The sequence below is a fragment of the Pinus tabuliformis genome, chromosome 7 (assembly GCF_031772625.1).
Source record: "Pinus tabuliformis cultivar Carrire ecotype Pingquan chromosome 7, CPIR1, whole genome shotgun sequence".
Taxonomy (NCBI): domain Eukaryota; kingdom Viridiplantae; phylum Streptophyta; class Pinopsida; order Pinales; family Pinaceae; genus Pinus; species Pinus tabuliformis.
The window spans coordinates 2,038,128,732-2,038,150,483 of NC_142293.1; the positions used below are offsets into that span (position 1 = coordinate 2,038,128,732).

Genomic DNA, 21,752 nt, shown 5'->3' on the forward strand with positions numbered 1-21,752 from the left:
TTACAGGGTAAGTTCCTCAGAAAGAACACCAAAAGGACACCGCTCACAACCAGATCACAGATCAATACACCAGTATTTTTGACGTGGTTAAAACCCTCAAAGAGGGAAACAGTCCACGGCCTGAGCCAACGCGGCCACTTCAGGCAATTTATTAATCAAAGAATGAAAATTTACATAAGCTTCTCTCATGCACGGATTACCCTACAAATGACCCTCCATGCGCTTTAAATAGAATTCATGGACCAAACGGGTGTCAAGCCACGGATCAAGTGTCGGTAATACCGAGGAGAGAAAGAACCGTCGGATCACTACATATCGTGACCGTCGGATTGTAAGTTACAAAATGTACAACGGTAAAGAAACACACTTTACCTAACTCTATACCTAACTCTACACTAGACCAAGTTGTACTTAACTATTTCCTATGTGTCGGAATATCCTAACATCCCCCCTTAAGAACAACTTGGGATAGGATTGAAGGATTTACAAATATGACACAATAGGAGAAGGAAGGAGGCACTAGAGCCTATCCCCCCTTAGTGACAACTTCCTGAACTCCAACCATAAATCGAAGTTTAGTGAACTTCGCCTCTGTGAGAGCCTTTGTGAAGATGTCTGCAACTTGATCATCTGTTGAACAATATTGCACTTCAAGAACATGGTCGTGAATGAGCTTTCTGATGAAGTGCATGTGCAATTCAATGTGTTTGCTGCGCTGATGTTGGACTGGATCTTTGCATAGCTGAATGGCACTTTGATTATCACACCAAAGTGTAGTCGAATGCTGCTGCTCAAAGCCAAACTCTGACAGGATCTAACGAAGCCACAAGGCTTCCTTACTAGCTTCTACGGCACCACGATACTCTGCTTCTGCTGATGAAAGAGAAATGGCACCCTGTTTCTTGCAAGCTCATGTAATAGGTCCTGAACCAAGAGTGAACACATAACCGGCAGTAGACTTCCGATCATCAGGGTCACCAGCCCAATCGGAATCAGTGAAACCAACCAATAGAGGAGATGCTTTGGCACTATAATGAATCCCAAATTGAACTGTACCTCGAACATAACGAAGTATTCTTTTAGCTGCTTTCCAATGACTTTCACGGGGGTTTTGCATGAACCGAGCAACAAGGCCAACAGCAAAGGAAAGGTCAGGACGAGTATGGGTTAGATACAAAAGTTTTCCTACAAGTTGACGGTATAAGGTAGCATCAACTTCAGGAGAAGTACAAGTGACTGAGAGTTTGACTCCAGACTGAAAGGGAGAAGGGGTTGGCTTACAGTCTTCCATGTGAAAATGACGTAGAATATCACAAGCATACTTGGACTGGGAAAGGAAAATACCCTCCTTGAATTGCAAGACTTGAAGACCGAGAAAATAGTGTAAGTGTCCTAATTCTGTCATTTCAAATTTCCTTTTGAGACTAGACTTCACATGGTTTATAAGGTTGGGATCACTACCAGTAAGGATAAGATCATCAACATAAAGAACAAGGATGATAAGAGAGTTGCCCATTTCTTGGTGTAGACAGTATTGTCAGAATGACACCTAGAAAAGCCAGATTCTAAAAGAAAGCTATCCATTTTGGCATACCAAGCCCGAGGAGCTTGCTTGAGACCATAAAGGGATTTCTTAAGTCGACAAACAAGGCTGGAGTCTGTTTGTATGAAGCCAATGGGTCGTTCCATATAGATTTCTTCATGCAAGTCCCCATGCAAGAAGGCAGATTTAACATCCATCTGATGGACTTCCCATTTGAAAGAGGCAGCAAGGGAAAGAACAAGGCGGATAGAGTTCATTTTGGCAACAGGGGAGAAGGTTTCAGTGTAGTCAATGCCTTCAACCTGTGAAAAGCCCTTAGCAACAAGACGAGCTTTATGTTTATCAACTTTCCCATCTGGTCCATACTTGGTTCTGTAAACCCATTTGCATCTAACAAGTTTTCGTCCCTTTGGTAAAGGAACAAGATCCCATGTATCATTTGCCAATAATGAATGATATTCTTCATTCATAGCTGCTTCCCAATCTGGATGGCCTGAAGCTTCTGCAAAGGTGTCAGGATCATAATTTACTGGAGCTTGAGCCAGTGAAGAAGAGGCTCTCTCGAACTGAGAACATGTGCGTCGCTGATCTATAGCATCACCGGCAAGATCACCTGCTGCATCTCGAGTAGCACGAACCCATTTTGGAAGCTCAGGAGCTGAAGGAGGATCCTGAGATGGTGGGGGAGGATTGTCATCCTCACTTTCATCATCTGAAGAAGAAATGTTTTCAAAGGTAGAAGAGATAGGGAGAGGTGGCACATCCGCCGGACTAGGCTCGCAGGCAAATATATTTTCATCAAATTTTACATCTCTTCTAATGATAACATTTTTGGACTTAAATGGAATAAGTCTATAGCCTTTGACATCTTCAGAATATCCAACAAAAGTACATTTTTCACTCTTAGGTTCTAAAGCTTTATGCTTTTCATCTGGAATATGGGCCCACGCTTCACTTCCAAAAACACGAAAGTGACTTACATCTGGTTTGATTGAGCTCCATGCTTCTTCTGGAGTGATATTCTTTAAAGCCTTAGTAGGAGTGCGATTTATTATGTAATTTGCACAGTTAATTGCTTCTGCCCAAAAACTAACACCAAGCCCTTTAGATTGTAGCATACAATTAACCATTTCCTTTAAGGTGTGATTCTTCCTTTCAGCTACACCATTTTGTTGTGGAGTATATGCAACAGTATGTTGCATTTGAATTCCATTCTCAGTGCAATAGTTGATGAATGTGTTTTTAACATATTCTCCGCCATTATCAGATCTTAACTTAAGAATTTGATGTCCAGATTGTTTTTCAACAAAGGCCTTGAAGGCCAAAAAGGTGTTAAATACTTCACTCTTGAGTTTTAAGAAGTATACCCAAGTGCGTCTGGAGAAATCATCAATGAAAGTTAAGAAATACTTGCAACCAGAGAATGACACAACTGGAAGTGGACCACATAAATCACTCTGCACAAGCTGTAAAGGGGCTGAGGCGTGCCAAGAGGCACGTTTTTCAAAACTGTCCCGATGATGTTTTCCGAGTACACATCCGGAACAAACACCATCTCTGCAAGATACCATAGGAAGACCTGTCACCATATTTTCTTTACATAGATGCTGAAGGGAGCGACAGTTTAAGTGACCAAATCGCTCATGCCAAAGTTTGCTCACTTCATCGTTATGAGCAACAAACACTGAGGGAAGATTTGATGACCCAAAGTTGTGAAACTTATACAACCTTGTAGAATCATCAGCAATGCCAGTAGCCAAAATCTGTTTAGGATCTTTTAAGTCCTTGATTACAACATCATGAGGTGAAAATTCAACGATTTTACCTTCACCTGAATGAGTTATCTGATATACAGATAGAAGGTTGCAGGATAAGGTTGGAACACATAATACATCATTAAACTGACCATTGTCTAGATGAACAGTTCCAGTTCCTACAACATTAAGAGATCTATCATCACCAACATATATATTTTTGGTGTTACAATCATTTAAAGAAGAAAACATGGCTTTGTTTTTGGCCATGTGATAAGAAGCTCCAGAATCAATGAGCCACTCATGAAAATGAGAAGAAGAAGATACATTTAATGCATAGCCAGACTGAGATGCTTGACAACCACATGCAGAAAGTGCCATTCCTGAAGATGAAGTTGAAGTTGAAGATTGCCCCAAATGGATGTTATGCTTCTTCATTGCTGCTTCCAAGGCTTCCATCTTCTTAAAGCATTTTGATTCTAAGTGCCCATCTCGATTACAAAAATTGCAATGTCTATCAGTGTTCTTCCCTTTGTTTTTATTTGTCTTATCATTTTGTTGAAAGGATTTTTCATTTTGGGGCTGAAATTGCTTAGGACCCTTGTTTGGTTTAGGACCATTCTTTTTAGGATATGACTTTTTAGAATTCTTTGAATTTGGTTGCTGCTGGGCGGCTAACGCTTTCTTGGAAGAGTTTCCAAGATTAAGAAGACCAAGGTGTAAGAGTTTTTCTTGTTCTCTTATTAAAGAATCACAAAAAGAGTCAAAGGAAGGGGGCTTGTAGTCTTTTCCTTGAGAAATGAAGGCTTCTCTTGTAGAATAGAAGGTGGAAACAAATACAGAGTAGGCTAGTCCCAACTTAGTAAGAATGGAATAAATAAGGATACTATCTTATTTCTTAACTTTAACACCTTCCAAAAGATATCTAAGGGTCTTGAACTTAGACAAGAAATCTTCAATGCAAGAAAAATTATTAGGGTCCAATGTAAGCAACTCATTTTCAAGTTGATGGGCTCTAATTTCATTTTTAATCCCAAAAACTTTATTGATTTGTTCCATTGCTTCATGAGGAGTTTCAAGTTCTGCAATATGGAATCTAAGATCTGGAGAAATAGACATCCCTATCAAACCACGTGCTTGATCTTGTCTATTTTCCCATTTAGCAGCCTTGTCTTCATCTTTCGGTTTCTTTTCTTGGTCTGTGGCTATTCGGTAGAGACCTTTACTTCTAAGTAAATCCGCCATGTAGGACAACCATTGGAAGTAGTTGGTGCTGTCAAGGGTAACTTGGTATTGACTTTCCATTTCAACAGAAAATGAAGCTGAAGATGCTGAAAGTAAGTGTTCCAATGGATAGATCTCGAAAAATTAGGCTGGATTAAAAAAAACGGCTCTGAAAAAGGCTTTCGGATGAAGAAGTTATGGCTTTTTGAAAAAAAGTTGTTGAAGTTGCCGACGAAGTGCGGGAATGTGCGGAAATGAAAAAGTCCGCCCCCACAAAATGGAGACTTGAACCCAAGACCTCTACTCTCTTAAAATAGCTTTGAACCAATTGATCTATACAAAAAATTTGAGAGAGAGAGAGAGAGAGAGAGGGGGGGGCCATGGGTTGCATCCTTGCTTTGAGAAAACTCTTTTTCCCTACAAAACAAAAAAACACAAAACCCAACACGGACATGCAAAGAAAACGAACCTTATGGCTCGAAGTTAGCTTTACCCAAAAAACTAAATATTTTCAAAAATTGAACCTTGCGGCTCAAAGTTAGCTTTAGCCGAAAAACTAAATATTTTTCTCAATGTTTCTGATTTTCCGAGATCACACTAAGGTGCAGGGAAAAGAGCATACGCATGAGAAAAATCCTTCCTTTCTGTTTCTGATTTGCCCAGATCGCACACAGTCGCTAAATAAACCGAAACCGAAATAAGCAGAGAGAAAATAACAGTAAACTGCAAATAAAACTGTATACCTCCAGATCTTAAAAATGACGCAGCTAGGGCTATCGGAAACCTTTTCGCGTGAAACGAAAGAGGTTCCTCACTGGAACAGATGCTCTGAACACAACAGAGCAGTCCTCTCGGCCCGAAAGCAGTCAGAAACAGCAGATCTAGGAAACGGCAGTCGAATGCAGTTCTACCAGCTTCAGATTTGGATCACCAACGGACGCGGCCCTCAAATAGCTCTGATACCATGTAGGAATTTACAGGGTAAGTTCCTCAGAAAGAACACCAAAAGGACACCGCTCACAACCAGATCACAGATCAATACACCAGTATTTTTGACGTGGTTAAAACCCTCAAAGAGGGAAACAGTCCACGGCCTGAGCCAACGCGGCCACTTCAGGCAATTTATTAATCAAAGAATGAAAATTTACATAAGCTTCTCTCATGCACAGATTACCCTACAAATGACCCTCCATGCGCTTTAAATAGAATTCATGGACCAATCGGGTGTCAAGCCACGGATCAAGTGTCGGTAATACCGAGGAGAGAATGAACCGTCGAATCACTACATATCGTGACCGTCGGATTGTAAGTTACAAAATGTACAACGGTAAAGAAACACACTTTACCTAACTCTACACTAGACCAAGTTGTACTTAACTATTTCCTATGTGTCGGAATATCCTAACATTACGTGTGTGGAAAAAGAATTTTAAAGATGCTTTCACTCTTGGGTTTTGAGTTGACTCTTTAAATCAAGTTGGAGGAAGTTCGTTGTGAGTCATGTCTTGTGACACATCTCTTCAGTCTGAACTAAGGCACCAGAGGTTTGCCCACCTTCATTATAAGGCTCTACCCGATGTGAGACAAATGGTGACAGGGATGCCCAAGTTCAAAAATAGAGCATGAAAATGTATGTCCGGGATGTGCCGAAGGAAAGCTCAAAAGGGAACCATTCCGCCTTAGCCATAGCAAGACCTCTGACATTTTGCAGTTCGTTCACTCCGACATATCTGGTATGATGCTTGTGAACTCTTTGGGAGGATATCTATATTATCTCACTTTTACATATGATTATTCTCGCAAGACTTGGATATACTTCTTGAAAAAGAAGGAAGAAGTGTTCTCCTGGTTCCGTCACTTCAAAGCCTTGATTGAGAATCAAACCAAGAAGAGGATCAAGATCTTAAGGACTGATGATGGGACCGAGTATGAATCCAAAGAGTTCCATGACTTTTGCAAAGAAGCTAGCATTAAGAGGGAGACCACAACACCACACACTCCTGAGCAGAATGGTGTGGCGGAAAGGAATAATCGTACGATTGTGGAAGTTGTTCGTGCCATGCTCCATGATCAAAGGTTGTCGAAGTTTCTATGGGCCGAACCTGCAAATATCGTCGTATATGTTCAAAACCGATGCCCTCATCAAGCATTGGATTCCAAGACTCACAAAGAAATGTTCACTAGTAAGAAAATTGATGTCTCTCATTTTAGAATTTTTGGAAGTCCTGTATATTTTCATGTGCCGAAAGACAAAAGAAGCAAATTGGGTTCATCTGGAAAGAAGGGAATCTTCATGGGTTATAGCAAAAATTCTAAGGGCTATTGAATCTGTGGTTGGTCAAAGGGAAGTCGAGATAAGTCATGATATCACCTTTGACGAAGATATGGCCCTTAGCAAGGTTGATAATCTTTCTATTCTAAGGAAAGATAAAGAAGTCGACACTAGGAAGTCAGATGAGAAGGAAGATGAGACGATGCCCGATGTGGAAGAACCTATGGATCCTATTGATCCCCCTCCGCAAGAGCCTTCCTCTTCTAGGAAGAGACCCTCATATCTTAGGGGGACACTTGATGATGCCGAAAGACATATTACACCCAGAGCGACTTTCCGTGAAAGTATGAAGCCAACCAGGTATCAAGGATACTTGACCATTATGAGCACCATCATTCAAAATAAGCCTACATCTTTTGAAGAAGTCGTGAAGCATCAAGTATGGAAGGATGCTATGAATGAAGAATACAAGTCCATCATGAAGAATGATGTCTGGGATGTGGTCCGCAGACCCTTGGACAAAACAGTTGTCACCTCGAAGTGGCTTTACAAAATCAAGCATGGAGCTGATGGGAGTGCTAAAAAGTACAAGCCTCGCTTTGTTGCTCGAGGCTTCTCTCAAAAGGAAGGTGTAGATTATGATGAGATATTTGCACCAGTTTCCCAATACACCACCATCTGCTCGATCATAACCCTTGCCGCTTCGCAAGGATGGAACCTACATCAAATGGATGTCAAGATCGCAGTCTTGCATGGTTCAATTAAAGAAGAAGTCTATGTGGAACAACCCGAGGGGTTTGGGATTCATAATCGGGAATCTCACGTATGCAGGTTGAAGAAAGCCCTCTATGGGCTAAAGCAAGCACCCCGAGCTTGGTATGAGAGGATCGATAGCTACTTGATGAACCTAGGATTCACTAGGAGTGAAGCCGATCCAAACCTTTACTTTAAGGTTGAGGAAAATAAGCCTCTCATATTGGTGTTGTATGTTGACGACCTCTTTCTGACAGGTGCAGACCCTCTCATTCACAAATTTAAGAGGGACTTGCCTTTTGAATTTGAGATGAAGGACCTAGGACTGATGCACTATTTCCTAGGGCTGGAGGTCTGGCAAAAGCCAAGAGAAATTTTCCTATCTCAAGGAAAATACATGGTGAAGATATTGGAGAGATTTCGTATGGTGGACTGCAAGCCCATGACTACCCTGATGGAGCTTAACTTCAAGAAGTTATGCGGTAGTGTTGTCGGACCTATATTGGGTAATGCTTCTAAGTATCGTCAACTCATAGGAGCATTGATGTTCTTGGTGAACTCCTGTTCGGATATATGTTTTGCAGTCAACACGTTGAGCCAATATATGGTTGAGCCTCATCACTCACATTAGATTGGTGCCAAGAATCTTCTGAGATATCTTAGGGGCACAATCACTCATGGGTTGAGATACACTGTCAGAGATGTGAGGCTACATGGATATTCCAATGCTGATTGGGCAGGCAGTGTGGTGGACCGAAAGAGCACTTCCGGGTGTTGTTTCTCTTTGGGTTCTGCCTCGATCTCCTGGATGAGCAGGAAGCAAAAGTCGGTGGCTTTGAGCACCACTAAGGCAGAGTACATCGCTGCGAGTATGGCCTCCTATAAGGTTGTTTGGTTGAAGAAGCTCTTCAGTGAGTTGTTTAGACACACGCTGGATACAACCATGATCCTCTGCGACAACCAAAGGGGGATTAGTTTATCAGAGAATCACGTATTTCATGATTGCTCCAAGCACATCGATATTAGGTACCACTTTATCCGGGATACGGTACAACGAGGAGCAATAAGGCTCCATCATATTGGGAAAGATGAGTAGGTCGCCGACATTCTGACAAAGCCCCTAGGAAAGGCCAAATTCTTGGCTTTCCGAGAACGACTAGGAGTCGTTGAGAGACCCTCTTATGAGGGTCATGTATGATGCATACATTGAGCTTTGGGAGCTCCGGGGGGCTTGGGGTACTTCTTGGAGCGACGAGCGACCATAGGATAACTCACCCTGCCCTAGTGGTGCGTTATGTACAGGGTGAATGATTCAGCCTTCCCCTGTGATACCTCGTGGCTACATGTAAGCAAGATGAGTGGTTCATCCTTCTCCTGCTAAGACGTCCTACCCATGCAGTCTGGGACTCATGGGAAGTACCTGCCATTTGGCCAATGAGTAGGGAAATGAGGATAGGGACCATAGTAGTATTGATAGACGCATCGTGTATCTACCGTACTCCCTATGCTAGGATGACATTGATCTAGGATCAATTGGAAATTTGGCACTAACTTCGGGTCAGTAAAAGTGATATAACTCACTCTCTTTTGGAACCGACTTCGGGTCAGTAAAAGTGATATAACTCACTCTCTTTTGGAACCGACTTCGGGTCAGTAAGAGCGCTATTGAACACTCTCTTTTATCTAGGACTGACTTTGGGTTAGTAGAGGATGGTATGATACATTCTCGATCATTTCTTCTTCTTCTTCATAGTTCAGCAGAGCAGTGCATTTGATGGCAAGGATAGTACCAATAGACAAATGGATTAACAGATGAAGTTCTTCCTAGTTGAGAGGGAGTGTTAAAATCGAAAACTAGGGCCAAACTCCATGTGAGTCATCTTATTTATGGTAGCTGATATTTTTCTTGGATTCTTCTCGTCAAGAGGTGTAGGATTCATCTAACGATCATCCGATTCCGACATGTATTCATGGAGATATGAATTTATTTGTATTTCTTGACAATTTGTCAAGGTCGACCAGCAAGTAAAATAGTGTTGCACACCCCCAGCTAAACCTCAACGTGGCATATAAGTACAGGAGACCTTGAGGCATTATCACTCATCTCATCTCCACATCTCTTCTCTCTCCTTGTCTCTTGGGTATGCGAAGGAGGAAGAAGACTCTCTCTCACATGGGAAGAAGAAAGAGGATGCAGTTAGGGCAGCAGCTGTAGGAGGACGCAGGAAGGTGCAACAACTTCGTTTTGGGTGCTAAAGGACTGCGTTGACCAGCGTATAGGCTCCCTTGACTGCGGATTTGTGTGGGCAACCTCTCCTAGGCTAGCCACATTGTTGGACAGCCTGCATTGACCTGTTGGAGGACATCTTTGGGACTGCGTTGACTGGTTAGGGCTGACTGCAGTATTGTTGTAGCATTGACTGCTGTTTTGACCTCCTTCCATTGACTGTTTTGGACTGCTATCTACTGTTGTTGGAGGCCGAGTTCTCCTAGGTTGTCTTGAGGACATTTGTAGCTGATTGATAAGCCTTGACATAGCTATTCAAGGGATTCCATTACTGCTGTTGTAAATCACAGATTTGTGATATTGTACTCTCTCTCTCTCTGCGGAATTATTGAAGAATATAGAAGAATTGATCAAAGGGTTTCCCCACATTGGGCTTTGTCCCTAGCTGGCGCCACATCTTGTATCTCTTGTCTTGGCTTGTCTTTTGTTGTTTTCATTTATGTTCTATCAGTGTTTTACTATCATGTTAATGTGATTGCTATACTGGAAATTGACATTGGGCTAATAACAAGAATTGAAGTAAATTGCTCTTAAGCATATAATGTACCATAATTTAGCACAAATACTAGGTGAGAGCTTGAATTTGAAAGTTTCATAATCTGATTTGCACTTTAAACTTTAAACTTTAAAGTCCAAAGTAAAACTTTAATTCACATTTCAATGTCTCGTGATAATGACAGGTTTGGATCATTCACCAATCGACCTTAAAGAGATAGATCTGCAAACTACAAATGCAACAGATTGGGTCCAATTAGAGGAGGCTCCTCTTTTAAGCCTACATGACTTGGAGAACTTTGAGAGTCAAGCAAGCGAAGTAGTGGGAGGAATCGCTTCTAGTTCTCACTCTTAAGAGTCTTAGACTCTTAGTTACTGATTTTTTTCTGATTAGGATGCAGTTTTTTGTAAACTTTTAGAAGCAAATGCTTCTGGTTCTATATAGTCACTGGTTAGGAGCCAGGACTCAGTACTTTGGCTCATGTTTGGACTCATAACATATATGAGATACTTATTTATTCATGATATTTTGGACATCATTGATATTATGCATTGTTTGGACATGGCTTTATTGAATATCAATAAAAAATGTGTTTTTTAATTCAATAAATGTGTATTTTTTTATTTATTGAATTCACCGATTTTTTCCCTATTTATTCCCAATCCAATTAAAACTCTTTGCTCTTTTGCCTCGCCGATTTATTGCTGATTCCGAGTCTGGTAACATTGGTTCATATACTTGAAAAACTCTATAAGTGGAAGACAAAAACAGTCTGCAGGGATTGCAGAACTAACATCATTCAAGTATACTGTGCTGAAGCACTATTTGTCAGTTCTGCTGAAGTTTAAAATGCCACACATTCTTGTCTGTAAAAGGCCCCACTTATAAAACTGATATGGAATGATACTCAAATAAAGGTAGACCACACAAACAAAATCAATAGAAGCAGCCAATTAAATCTGTTGGGTGTCTTAATAAGAATTTGAAAGGGCAATTGAAATGACTAAACCTTATAATAAAGTTAAGATTTGGCAGAAACTCTCCAAATACACGATGTCAGTGTTACTCAGAATTTGAAAGGACAATTGAAATGACTAAACCTTATAATAAAGTTAAAGATTTGGAAGAAAGTCTCCAACTACATGATGTCGGTCTTACTCTTCTTTGTACTGTCTCCTTTCCCTCAATCATATGAATAGTATTTCGAAACCACAGAAGAAACCAATCAATCTATATACATTCTAAGAAATGTTTTGCAATACCTCCACTGCAAAATGACTTCAGCTTCAAGCTCCCGATCAATTTTTTGAATCTCTTTATCATCATCAATTGTTGTCCGCTCAGGATCAGCTTGTAAGCAAGAAACATAACGTGACACATATCTCTTACGCAACCGTGCATACTGTAAGACATGTTCCCAGGAAACATGGCCACTGCACAAAAAACCAGCTTTTAGAGTAAACAAATAGTGAAGATAATAAAATATATACAAGTTATCCTTTAAACATTCTATGCCAAAGGTGCAAAGAAACTCATCAGATAAAAAATAAATAAAAAATAAAAAGTAAAAGTCTTGCTAAAAATGGAAAAAGAAACACACTAGGTTTGACAAATACAACACACTTTATAGAATTCAAATGTGATTAGATCATAAGATGAGATAACTTTATTAGTGTCCAAAAAATGACCAGTGACCACAAATAGGTCAATGGGACTGCTAAGTACCTCTTTGTCAATAAAAAGTGGGAGCACAAAAGCCATTGTAACACATGTTATAATGGTCGTATGGTATGCTATAGGCTAACTTAAAATAGTAGTATTTATATTATATAGTCATGTTATGTTTAAATAAACTCATGATATTGTTAGATAATCTTCGGCAAAATCACATAATTGTCCTGACGATGAACCACACTGGTTGGTTCGAAACGCGTCGACAAAAGATTGGTTATGTGATTTTGCCGAAGATTATCTAACAATATTATGGATCACAGAAGTCTAAATTCCTTAATAAACTCATGATGTAAGAAAAGTTGAGTTTTAATGACTTAACATTAATTGTCATAACTTAGTAGATGGGTGTTGGTGATACACGTAACATGTCTACTTCGTTGCAACATGACTAAGTAATGCTTCATGATCCTCCTAGTCTCTGCTACACCTCATATTGTATGAGGTTTCACTTTCTGATATTCATCAGATTGATCTTGATTCCTCGAAGCTACTCGGGAGGCAAAAACATAGAGAAAACATTGAAAAACAGGCTTATCGACAGTCAAAGCAACTTTGAATTGGAGCCGTCGGATCTGGCCGATCAACGGTCCAGATCCGATCGGCGAATCGCAATTGGCGGTGGCAAAGGGAGGCTATTGGCAGAGACCACATGGTATATGCGACTGCGATCAGCAAGGTCAACAAGGACTGTCGATCAAGCACGCAAATCGATGGCCCAAGTTGAATCGCGATATCGCAATCGGCGATTACAAAGGAGTGGGGCCGATATAAACATAACTCGCGATAGCCAGACCCAGTAACATTATAAACGAGATTTGATATAATTTCAAGTCCGATGCAAGGATATTTTCAATGTAAATCGCAATTTTCGTTAAATAAACGAAATACAAAGGATAAAGCACCGATGTGATGAACCGGACCCGAAAGGGTTTCTTAATGCTATCGTATGTATTAAGTTAAGGTATGTTCTATGCTAGAGCAATTTGTTTAAATTTTCACAGTTAGCTCAATATCTTTTCCAGATTAGCAATCACACATTAAACTAAACTACAGATAGAACATAAACATAAATCGCAGAAGACTAGCCAAGACAAGAGGATACATGATGTGGTGCTAGCCAAGGACAAACCCCACAATGTGGGGAAACCCTTGATCAATTTTTCTTTTATGTTCTTCATAGTTCAGCAGAGAAAGTGAGAGAGATAGTACATTTACAATAGAAGTCCATACTTGACTTTTGATATCGCATGAGACAATTGAAGACATATTGCTTCAACTGATTCCACCTATCTTAGTGCTACATCTTGTCCATTTGCCGCACCTTACCGTGTGGCACCATGTTGTACCATCACAGCGTTGAACCTAGATTAATGAGTTGCTCTCATCTGCTCTCATCATCATGCAGTTCCTTACTCAACAAGCCCATTATGCTGCATCTTTCATCATCATGCAGCCCTATTCATCATCATGTTGCTCCTTTCGTTGAGATCATCATTGATGTACATTCACATTAGTGTCGTTGAGATCAAGTTGGAGAAATCATCTTTTATACCATCCTTCATGGAGATATGAGAGTTATATTGAGATCAAGAACATGATCCTATAACTGCCATAAGACTGTAAGTATATCACGGAGATCACACATTGATCAAATCATTGTGATCTTCTATACTGTTCTAGTTATGCCGAGAACGTAGCCCTACTGCTCCAAACCACTGCTAGTCATTATGTTGAGACTACTACTGTCTCTATGACCTGTGACTAAATGTTTCCATGAACTGTGATTAAATGTCATTATGACCTGCTTATAAATGATTCCATGGACTGCGTATAAAGAGTCTCCATGATCTGCGTATTAGAGTCTTCATGATCTGCGTATAAGGATCTCCATGACCTGTGCATAAGAATCTTCATGAACTGGTGTATTACTGTCTCCATGATTTGCGTATTAGTGTCCCTCATACCAGCGTATAAGAGTCTCTATGACTGCGTTAAGGTGTCATCATTGACTGTGTATCTGCTCCTCTCATTGACTGCGTTAAAGTGTTTCTATGACCAGCGTATAACATCCTCTGAGAACAGCGTATATCATCCACTATGAACAGCGTATATCATCCACTATGAACAACGTATTTGTACAGCGTATAAGGTCTCCATTATCTGTGTATAAGAATCTTTATGACCTGCGGCTAGGGCATGTTTGTATTGCGGCTAGGGCATCATACACTTAGCCCAGCTTACTCTTTTTATGTCTCTCCTTCACCAAAAACCCAAAACGTGGAGAGGAGGAGATCACTTGAAGAGTATGTGTATTTCTAAATGATTTCAAGTCCTTTATATTTATACTAAAAATGTAGATGATGAATAGACACGACAATTGGGTTTCTGAGCCTACTCAAGTTGATGGCCGACTTGACAATTTGTTTTATAACATAAATAAATTCAGAACTCCATGAATACTTATTGGAATTGGATGATCATTAGATCAATCCTACACATTTCGATGAGAGGGATCCAATAAAAATATCAGCTGCCATAAATAAGATGACCCACATGGAGTTTGGCGCTAGTTGCCAATTTTAACAGTATGTTATTTCAAGTCCAATATAAGCGGGATTTTCATATTTTAATGTATTTTCCAATATAAATGGAAATCACAAAAGAGAGAAGATTTCGGGAGGACCAAAGGCGGTAAGTGGTTTGGTCCGGGCTCCGCCCGATCCCACACACCGGCTGCCACGTGTCCAGGCTAAGGAAAGAGAAAACCACCCTTATCGGGCGGTTAACCCCCGTACAGAAAAGCCGCCCGAAATGAACCACTGTCATTGGATCTGGATCTCCCAGATCAATGGTGGAGATGCGATGTCGATATACAGGCATAGGAGTATAAGGCGGATTTATGGATATTTGAAGTCCGATAAACAGTGTTTGGCAGACTTTTCCGGTGTTTGAACGTATTTCTCTATGTAAACAGAAAACAGCGATTTCAAAGGATTTCAAAGGCCCGATGGCCCATTCCGTTACAGTACAGCTGGCCACCATCCCTGAAAGCGTTTAGCAATGATTGCTAACGCTGAGAGGGGAATCTGAGCGAACAAAGGTCGGGAAGCCAGAGAGCCCGAGAAGAGGAAACGAACAGGCAGCGCCGATTGGCTTTAAAGCCACAGATTGACAGAAAACAAACAGGCAGTGCTGAGACAGAGCAAAGACAAAGACAGAGAGTAATAGAAAGAGTCTGTGTACTCAGAGAGGCTTGAGAGGTTCAAGCAAAACTCTTGCTGTTGTATCTGTTGTGTATTGAGACTCAAATTGAGCTCATACTTTTGTAAAACTTTGTTTTTGAAGACATAATAGCGAGGTCACCACTGAAGGTTGGACCAGGAGATGTAGCCCAGGAGTTTTTGGGTGAACTCCATATTAAACTTGTTGTGTTTATGTGTGTTTGTCTATTATGTTCTTTAACTGCTTTATTGTCTATGTATTTCGCAATCTTATCGATCCATTGCACAAAGTAACATAGGAAAATCCATGCACATGAGTCTGTAATACCTTAATAATTGTCTATGATCTCATCATCAGATCAAGTGGTATCAAAGCTTTAGGTTTGCTAAGGTTAGACAAGCTTGTGCTGGATTGTTGAATGCTAACTAGGTCAAAGCTCAAATTAGAAGAAGGAGAATTGGTTGAGACTAACCCAGAAATAGGAAGAGTCTAGCCTAGGAGGAAAATGGCAGAATCAGACTCTCAGTTCATGGACAATTTCATGACCATGAGAGCCATGGTAGAAGACATGTATCGAGAATTTAAGAAAGGTCGAGGTGAAGATACTTCAACCTCCAAACAAGACAAAGGAAAAGAGGAACCTCTTCTAGATGGCCATTCAGAAGGCAAAGGGAAAGGGAAAGAGCCTCCTCTATCAACACCTCCTTCTAGCCCATTGATTAAATTGGATGTAAAATTTGATTTGCCAATATATGATGGAGAATTAAATGCAGAACATCGATTCAAAAAGGAGAAAGATTCAGTTGGCCAACCTTCACCTTGGAGGAATTGCCCTAGTGTGGTGGGGAGGCAAGACACAAGCTGATTTGAAGAAGCATGGTAAAATTCTTTCTACCTGAAGTGAATTTGTTTCTGCCATTAAAAGACAATTCTATCCACTAGCTTATATGCAACAAGCAATGATGAGTTGGCAAACTCTTCGCCAATTAAAGGGGCAAAGTGTACAAAGCTATACCCAGAAATTTAGAAAAAGAGCTTTAATTCTAGGCATTTCTCTAGACTCACCTAAAACTTTGTAAAAGTATATAGGTGGTCTACACAGCTATTTGAGGCACACCATTCTCATGTTTAACCCTACTAACATAGATGAGGTATTGGTTCAGGCTACACATCTAGAGGCTAGAGGCAAGAATGTGAACCCAAAGATTGGGGGATCATCAAAACCCACTGCAAGCAAGAACAAGGAAAAGAGGAAGCAGAAATGGAAAGAGAGGAAGGCAAACACTGTACAGAAAGACAAACCTTCATGCACTCACTGCAAGAAGGATGGACATGATGATGAACATTGATGGTCTTTGCAGTCGAAGCTGAAACCCAAGAAGTTTGATGGCAAGAAGAAGAAAACTGTTGTTGCTATTCAGAAATATTTGGGGTCAGACTCAAGTGATGAAACAACAGTCACAGCGACAGGTATAAAAGGTAAAAATTCTGAAGCATCTACTAGTAATTTTGCACAATCTATTGATAATGAAAAAAATGAAAGGAAAATACATGAGCTTTTTCATATTAGAGTTATTTCCAAACATCAAAAGATTGATACTTTATTTGATAGTGGTTCCAAAGTAAACTTGATTTCTGAAGCAATTGTAAAAAAGTTGGGACTACTAACCACACCTCATAAGAAGCCATATCCATTAGGTTGGGTATGTGATAAAGCAAAGCTACAAGTGACTAGACAATGTAAACTTAGGTTTGCTTTTGGGTCAACTTTTATAGATGAGGTTGAGTTAGATATAGCTCCCTTGGATATATGTGGTATTGCTTTAGGAAGTCCTTACTTGTATGATAGAAAAGCCATTTTCTATAGAACTGAAAACAAGTATCAACTCACAAAAGATGAAATAGAATATATTGTAAGAGCTCATCAGCTCAAAAATAACTCACTAAATTTGACCTTGCTCCTTGAGTCAACCTCTTGCCCAGGTAACCGTTGGTGTCTCTGCTCTAGCTATTTAAACATGCTAAGATGGATCTGTTCTTCAACTTGTCCTGACGATGAACCACACTGGTTGGTTCGAAACGCGTCGACAAAAGATTGGTTATGTGATTTTGCCGAAGACTATCTTAACAATGTTATGGATCACAGAAGTCTAAATTCCTTAATACACTCATAAACTCAGGGCAGATGAAAAGAATTGTAAATTCATGCAAGCAATTTTTACTAATGGTTGTAAAGGAAAAGACCCCTGATAAATCCAATGTATTTGAACGCTGTGATGCTAAAAAAAAAGTTGGTTTAGAAAAAGTTGTTTCAGAATATGATATCATATTTCAAGAACCTAAAGTCTGCCACCCAAAAGGGAAATAGTACATGATATTCATTTGCAGCAAGATGCTCCATTGCCTAACATCGGAATGTACAGGTTATCCGCTTTAGAAAATGCAAAGATCAAGAAGCAGGTACAGGAGCTGCTCGACAAAGGATTCATAAGACCAAGCACATCACCATGCAGATCTCCAATCGTGTTGGTGAGAAAGAAAGATGGTTCATGGAGGATGTGCATTGAGTACAAAGCACTGATTAAAATAACAATCAAGAATCGTTATCCTCTTCCTCGCATAGATGATCTATTAGATCAGTTGAAAGAAGTTGTCTACTTTTCCAAGTTGGACTTGCGTAATGGCTACCATCAGGGCAGAGTTGCAGAACAAGATGCATGGAGACTACTTTCAAAACAAAGAGAGGGTTGTATGAATGGTTGGTTATGCCTTTTGGCTTAACTAGTGTTCCTGCCACTTTCATGAGAGTTATGAATGATGTACTCCGACCTTTTATTGATGATTTTGTAATTGTATATTTAGATGACATTCTTGTTTTCAGTAAAACATGGGAAGAACATTTGAAGCATGTAAAGCAGACTTTAGATGTTTTGGAAAAAGAAAAAATCTCTATGTTAAATTATCAAAATGTGAATTTGGCAAAACATCTTTGAATTATTTGGGTCATATTGTAGGGGGTGGTGAATTGAAGATAGATCCCTCTAAGGTTGAAGTCATTGTGAACTGGCCTAAACCCAAATCTGCTACAGAAGTTAGGAGCTTCCTAGGAGCAGCACAATATTGGGGAAAGTTTATTGCTAGCTTTTCCTTGATTGCAGCTCCCTTGCATGCTTTAACAAGATTGAACAAGGTGTTTCAGTGGGGAGACAACCAACAGAAAGCCTTCAACACCTTGATAGAAAAAATTAGTACAGCACCAGTACTAGCATTGCCAGATCTTTAAAGACCATTTGAGATTGAAACAGATGCCAGTGACTATGCCATGGGAGCAGTGTTGATGCAACATGGTAAGCCCATATGTTATCATTCTGAGACATTTAATTCTGCAGTAGTTAATTATCCCACATATGATAAAGAATTGTATGCATTAGTGCAGAGTGAAAAAGTGGAAACATTACCTATTGGGCAAAGAAACAGTTATACATACTGATCATCAACCACTTCAATATTTACACTCACAAACTAAATTGCAGCAATCAAGACACTATAGGTGGATGGGTTTTCTACAACAGTTTCATCTTGTCATCAGATATAAGAAAGGCATACACAATAAGGTTGCAGATATGTTATCCAGACCAATCATAAATTCATCTACTATACTTAAGCATAACTCGGTATTGCATGAAAGCTACATTGAACAATATGCTCAAGATGCAGATTTTAAGGATGTATATACAACTTTAAGTCATGGCAAACAAGTAGAAGAATTGGATTATCATGTTAAGAACCAACTCTTGTATCATTTGGGAAAGTTATGCATTCCTCAAACTGAAAGAGTTAACATAATCCGAGAAGCACACACTTCTCTAATATCAGGTCATTTTGGTGTAAGTAAAACAATTGCATAGCTGCAAAGGTTCTGTTAGTGGCCAAGAATGAATGAAACAGAGTCTAGATATATTAAAGGGTGTACCATGTGTGCTAAAAGCAAGCCCAGCAATAGAAAACTAGGCTTGTACACTCCACTTCCAGTTCCTTCTCATCCTTGGGAAAGTGTTTCCATGGACTTTGTTGGGGGATTGCCAAAATCTAGAAAAGGTCATGACTATTTATATGTTATTGTGGACAGGTTCAGTAAAATGTGTATTTTAATACCTTGTAATAAGCAGATTACAGCTGAACAAATAGCAAAGTTGTTCTTTCAGCATGTATGGGTTCATTTTGGGTTACCCACTTCTATTATATCTAATCGAGATTCTCGATTTGTTGGGAAGTTTTGGTCAAGTCTATGGGAGATAATGGACACCAGATTGAAGAAGAGCACAACATTTCATCCACAAACAGATGGCCAAACAGAGGTGGTCAACAGGACAGTGATCCAGTTGCTCAAGGGCTATTGCAGCAAGCATCCCAAGCTTTGAGATAAACATTTGTGTTATGTGCAACATGCTTACAACCGTGTTAAACATTATTCTACACAGAGATCTCCTTTTGAGACTTGTTTTGTTTTATACCAAGGTCTCCCTTGGATTTTGTCTTTAGTAAAGACATAATAGCTGATGGACACAGTCATGTGGACAAAGCAACCAAGTTCATTGAACAGATCCAAGAAATTCACCAGGCAGTGCAGAAACAGTTGAAAAAGAGCCAAGCCAAGTACAAGGCAAGGCATGATAAGCATCGAATTGAGCATAGCTTCCAAGTTGGTGATCAAGTCTAGCTGTACATCAGCAAAGACAGAATGGAGGGTAAAGGTAAGAAGCTGAAGCCAATAAGGTATGGGCATTTCAAGATACTTGAGAAAATTGATGAGAATGCTTTTCGCCTTGATTTGCCAGCTTACATGCACATCTATTCAGTAGTTAATGCAGAGAACTTGAGACTGTTTGAACCTTCATTGATTGAAAATCCCAAAGAGAAAACTCAGTTGCCTTCTATTGATGATTTGTTGCCTGAATATCTCAATGAGTTGCAAGAAGATACAGTTCTGGACAAGAAGGTGAGAACTACGCGCGGAGGGGATGTTGAGTACCTCAAAATCGGATTCAAAGGTTCAAAACCAAGCAGTGCAAGATGGATAGAGATTGGACAAGTGAGGAAGTTGCATCCTCACTTGATTGATCCTTAAAAAACCAAATTTTGGTGGTCCGAAAGCCTTTTCAGTGGGAATGCGTGATCCAAATGGATCCTTAAAAACCCTCCAAGTCTTCAAAATCTTCTAAACATTCAAAACTATCGCCTAAGAAAAACTTTTAAAGAATGCGGATAACACTATCGGGAGGCAAAAACATAGAGAAAACATTGAAAAACAGGCTTATCGGTAGTCAAAGCAACTTTGAATTGGAGCAGTTGGATCTGGCCGATCAACCGTCCAGATCCGACCAGCAAATTGCAATCGGCAGTGGCAAAGGGAGGCTACCGGCAAAGACCACATGGTATCGATAACAGAGGAGTGGGACCGATATAAACATAACTCGCGATATCCGGACCCGATAACATTATAAACGAGATTTGATATAATTTCAAGTCCGGTAAAAGGACTTTTTCAATGTAAATCGCGATTTTCGTTAAATAAACGAAATACAAAGGATAAAGCGCCGATGCGATGAACCGGACCCGAAAGGGTTTCTTAATGCTATTGTATGTTATTTCAAGTCCGATATAAGCGGGATTTTCATATTTTAATGTATTTTCCAATATAAAGGGAAATCACAAAACAGGCAGGATTTCAGGAGGACCAAAGGCGGTAAGTGGTTTGGGCCGGGCTCCGCCCGATCCCACACACTGGTTGCCACGTGTCCAGGCTAAGGAGAGAGAAAACCACCCTTATCGGGCGGTTAACCCCCATACGGAAGAGCCGCCCGAAATGAACCACAGCCGTTGGATCTGGATCTCCCAGATCAACGATGGAGATGCGATGTCGATATACAGGCAGACCCGATAGGAGTATAAGGCGGATTTATGGATATTTGAAGTCTGATAAATAGTGTTTGGCGGACTTTTCCTATGTTTGAACGCATTTCTCTGTGTAAATAGAGAACAGCGATTTCGAAGGATTTCAAAGGTCTAATGGCCCATTCCGTTACAGTACAGGTGGCCACCATCCCTAAAAGCGTTTAGCAATGATTGCTAACGCTCAGAGGAGGATCTGAGCAGACAGAGGTCGGGAAGCCAAAGAACCCGAGAAGAGGAAACGAACAGGCAGCGGCGATTGGCTTTAAAGCCACAGATTGACAGAAAACAAACAGGCAACGCTCAAACAAAGCAAAGACAGAGACAAAGAGTGATAGAAAGAGTCTGTGTACTCTGAGAGGCTTGAGAGGTTCAAGCAAAACTCTTGTTGTTGTGTGTTGAGACTCAAATTGGGCTCATACTTTTGTAAAACTTTGTTTTTGAAGACATAATAGAGAGGTCACCACTGAAGGCTGGACCAGGAGATGTAGCCCAGGAGTTTCTGGGTGAACTCC

General features: G+C 40.2%; 1 protein-coding gene across 1 annotated transcript in view; it reads right to left on the reverse strand.

Moving 5' to 3' along the window:
* LOC149256692 (pleckstrin homology (PH) domain-containing protein) overlaps positions 1 to 21,752 on the reverse strand; it is a 492,716-nt gene that overhangs the window by 419,525 nt on the left and 51,439 nt on the right. Inside the window, 1 exon segment of the mRNA XM_089460839.1 lies at positions 11,592 to 11,762. Coding sequence (XP_089316965.1) covers positions 11,592 to 11,762 — 171 coding nt within the window.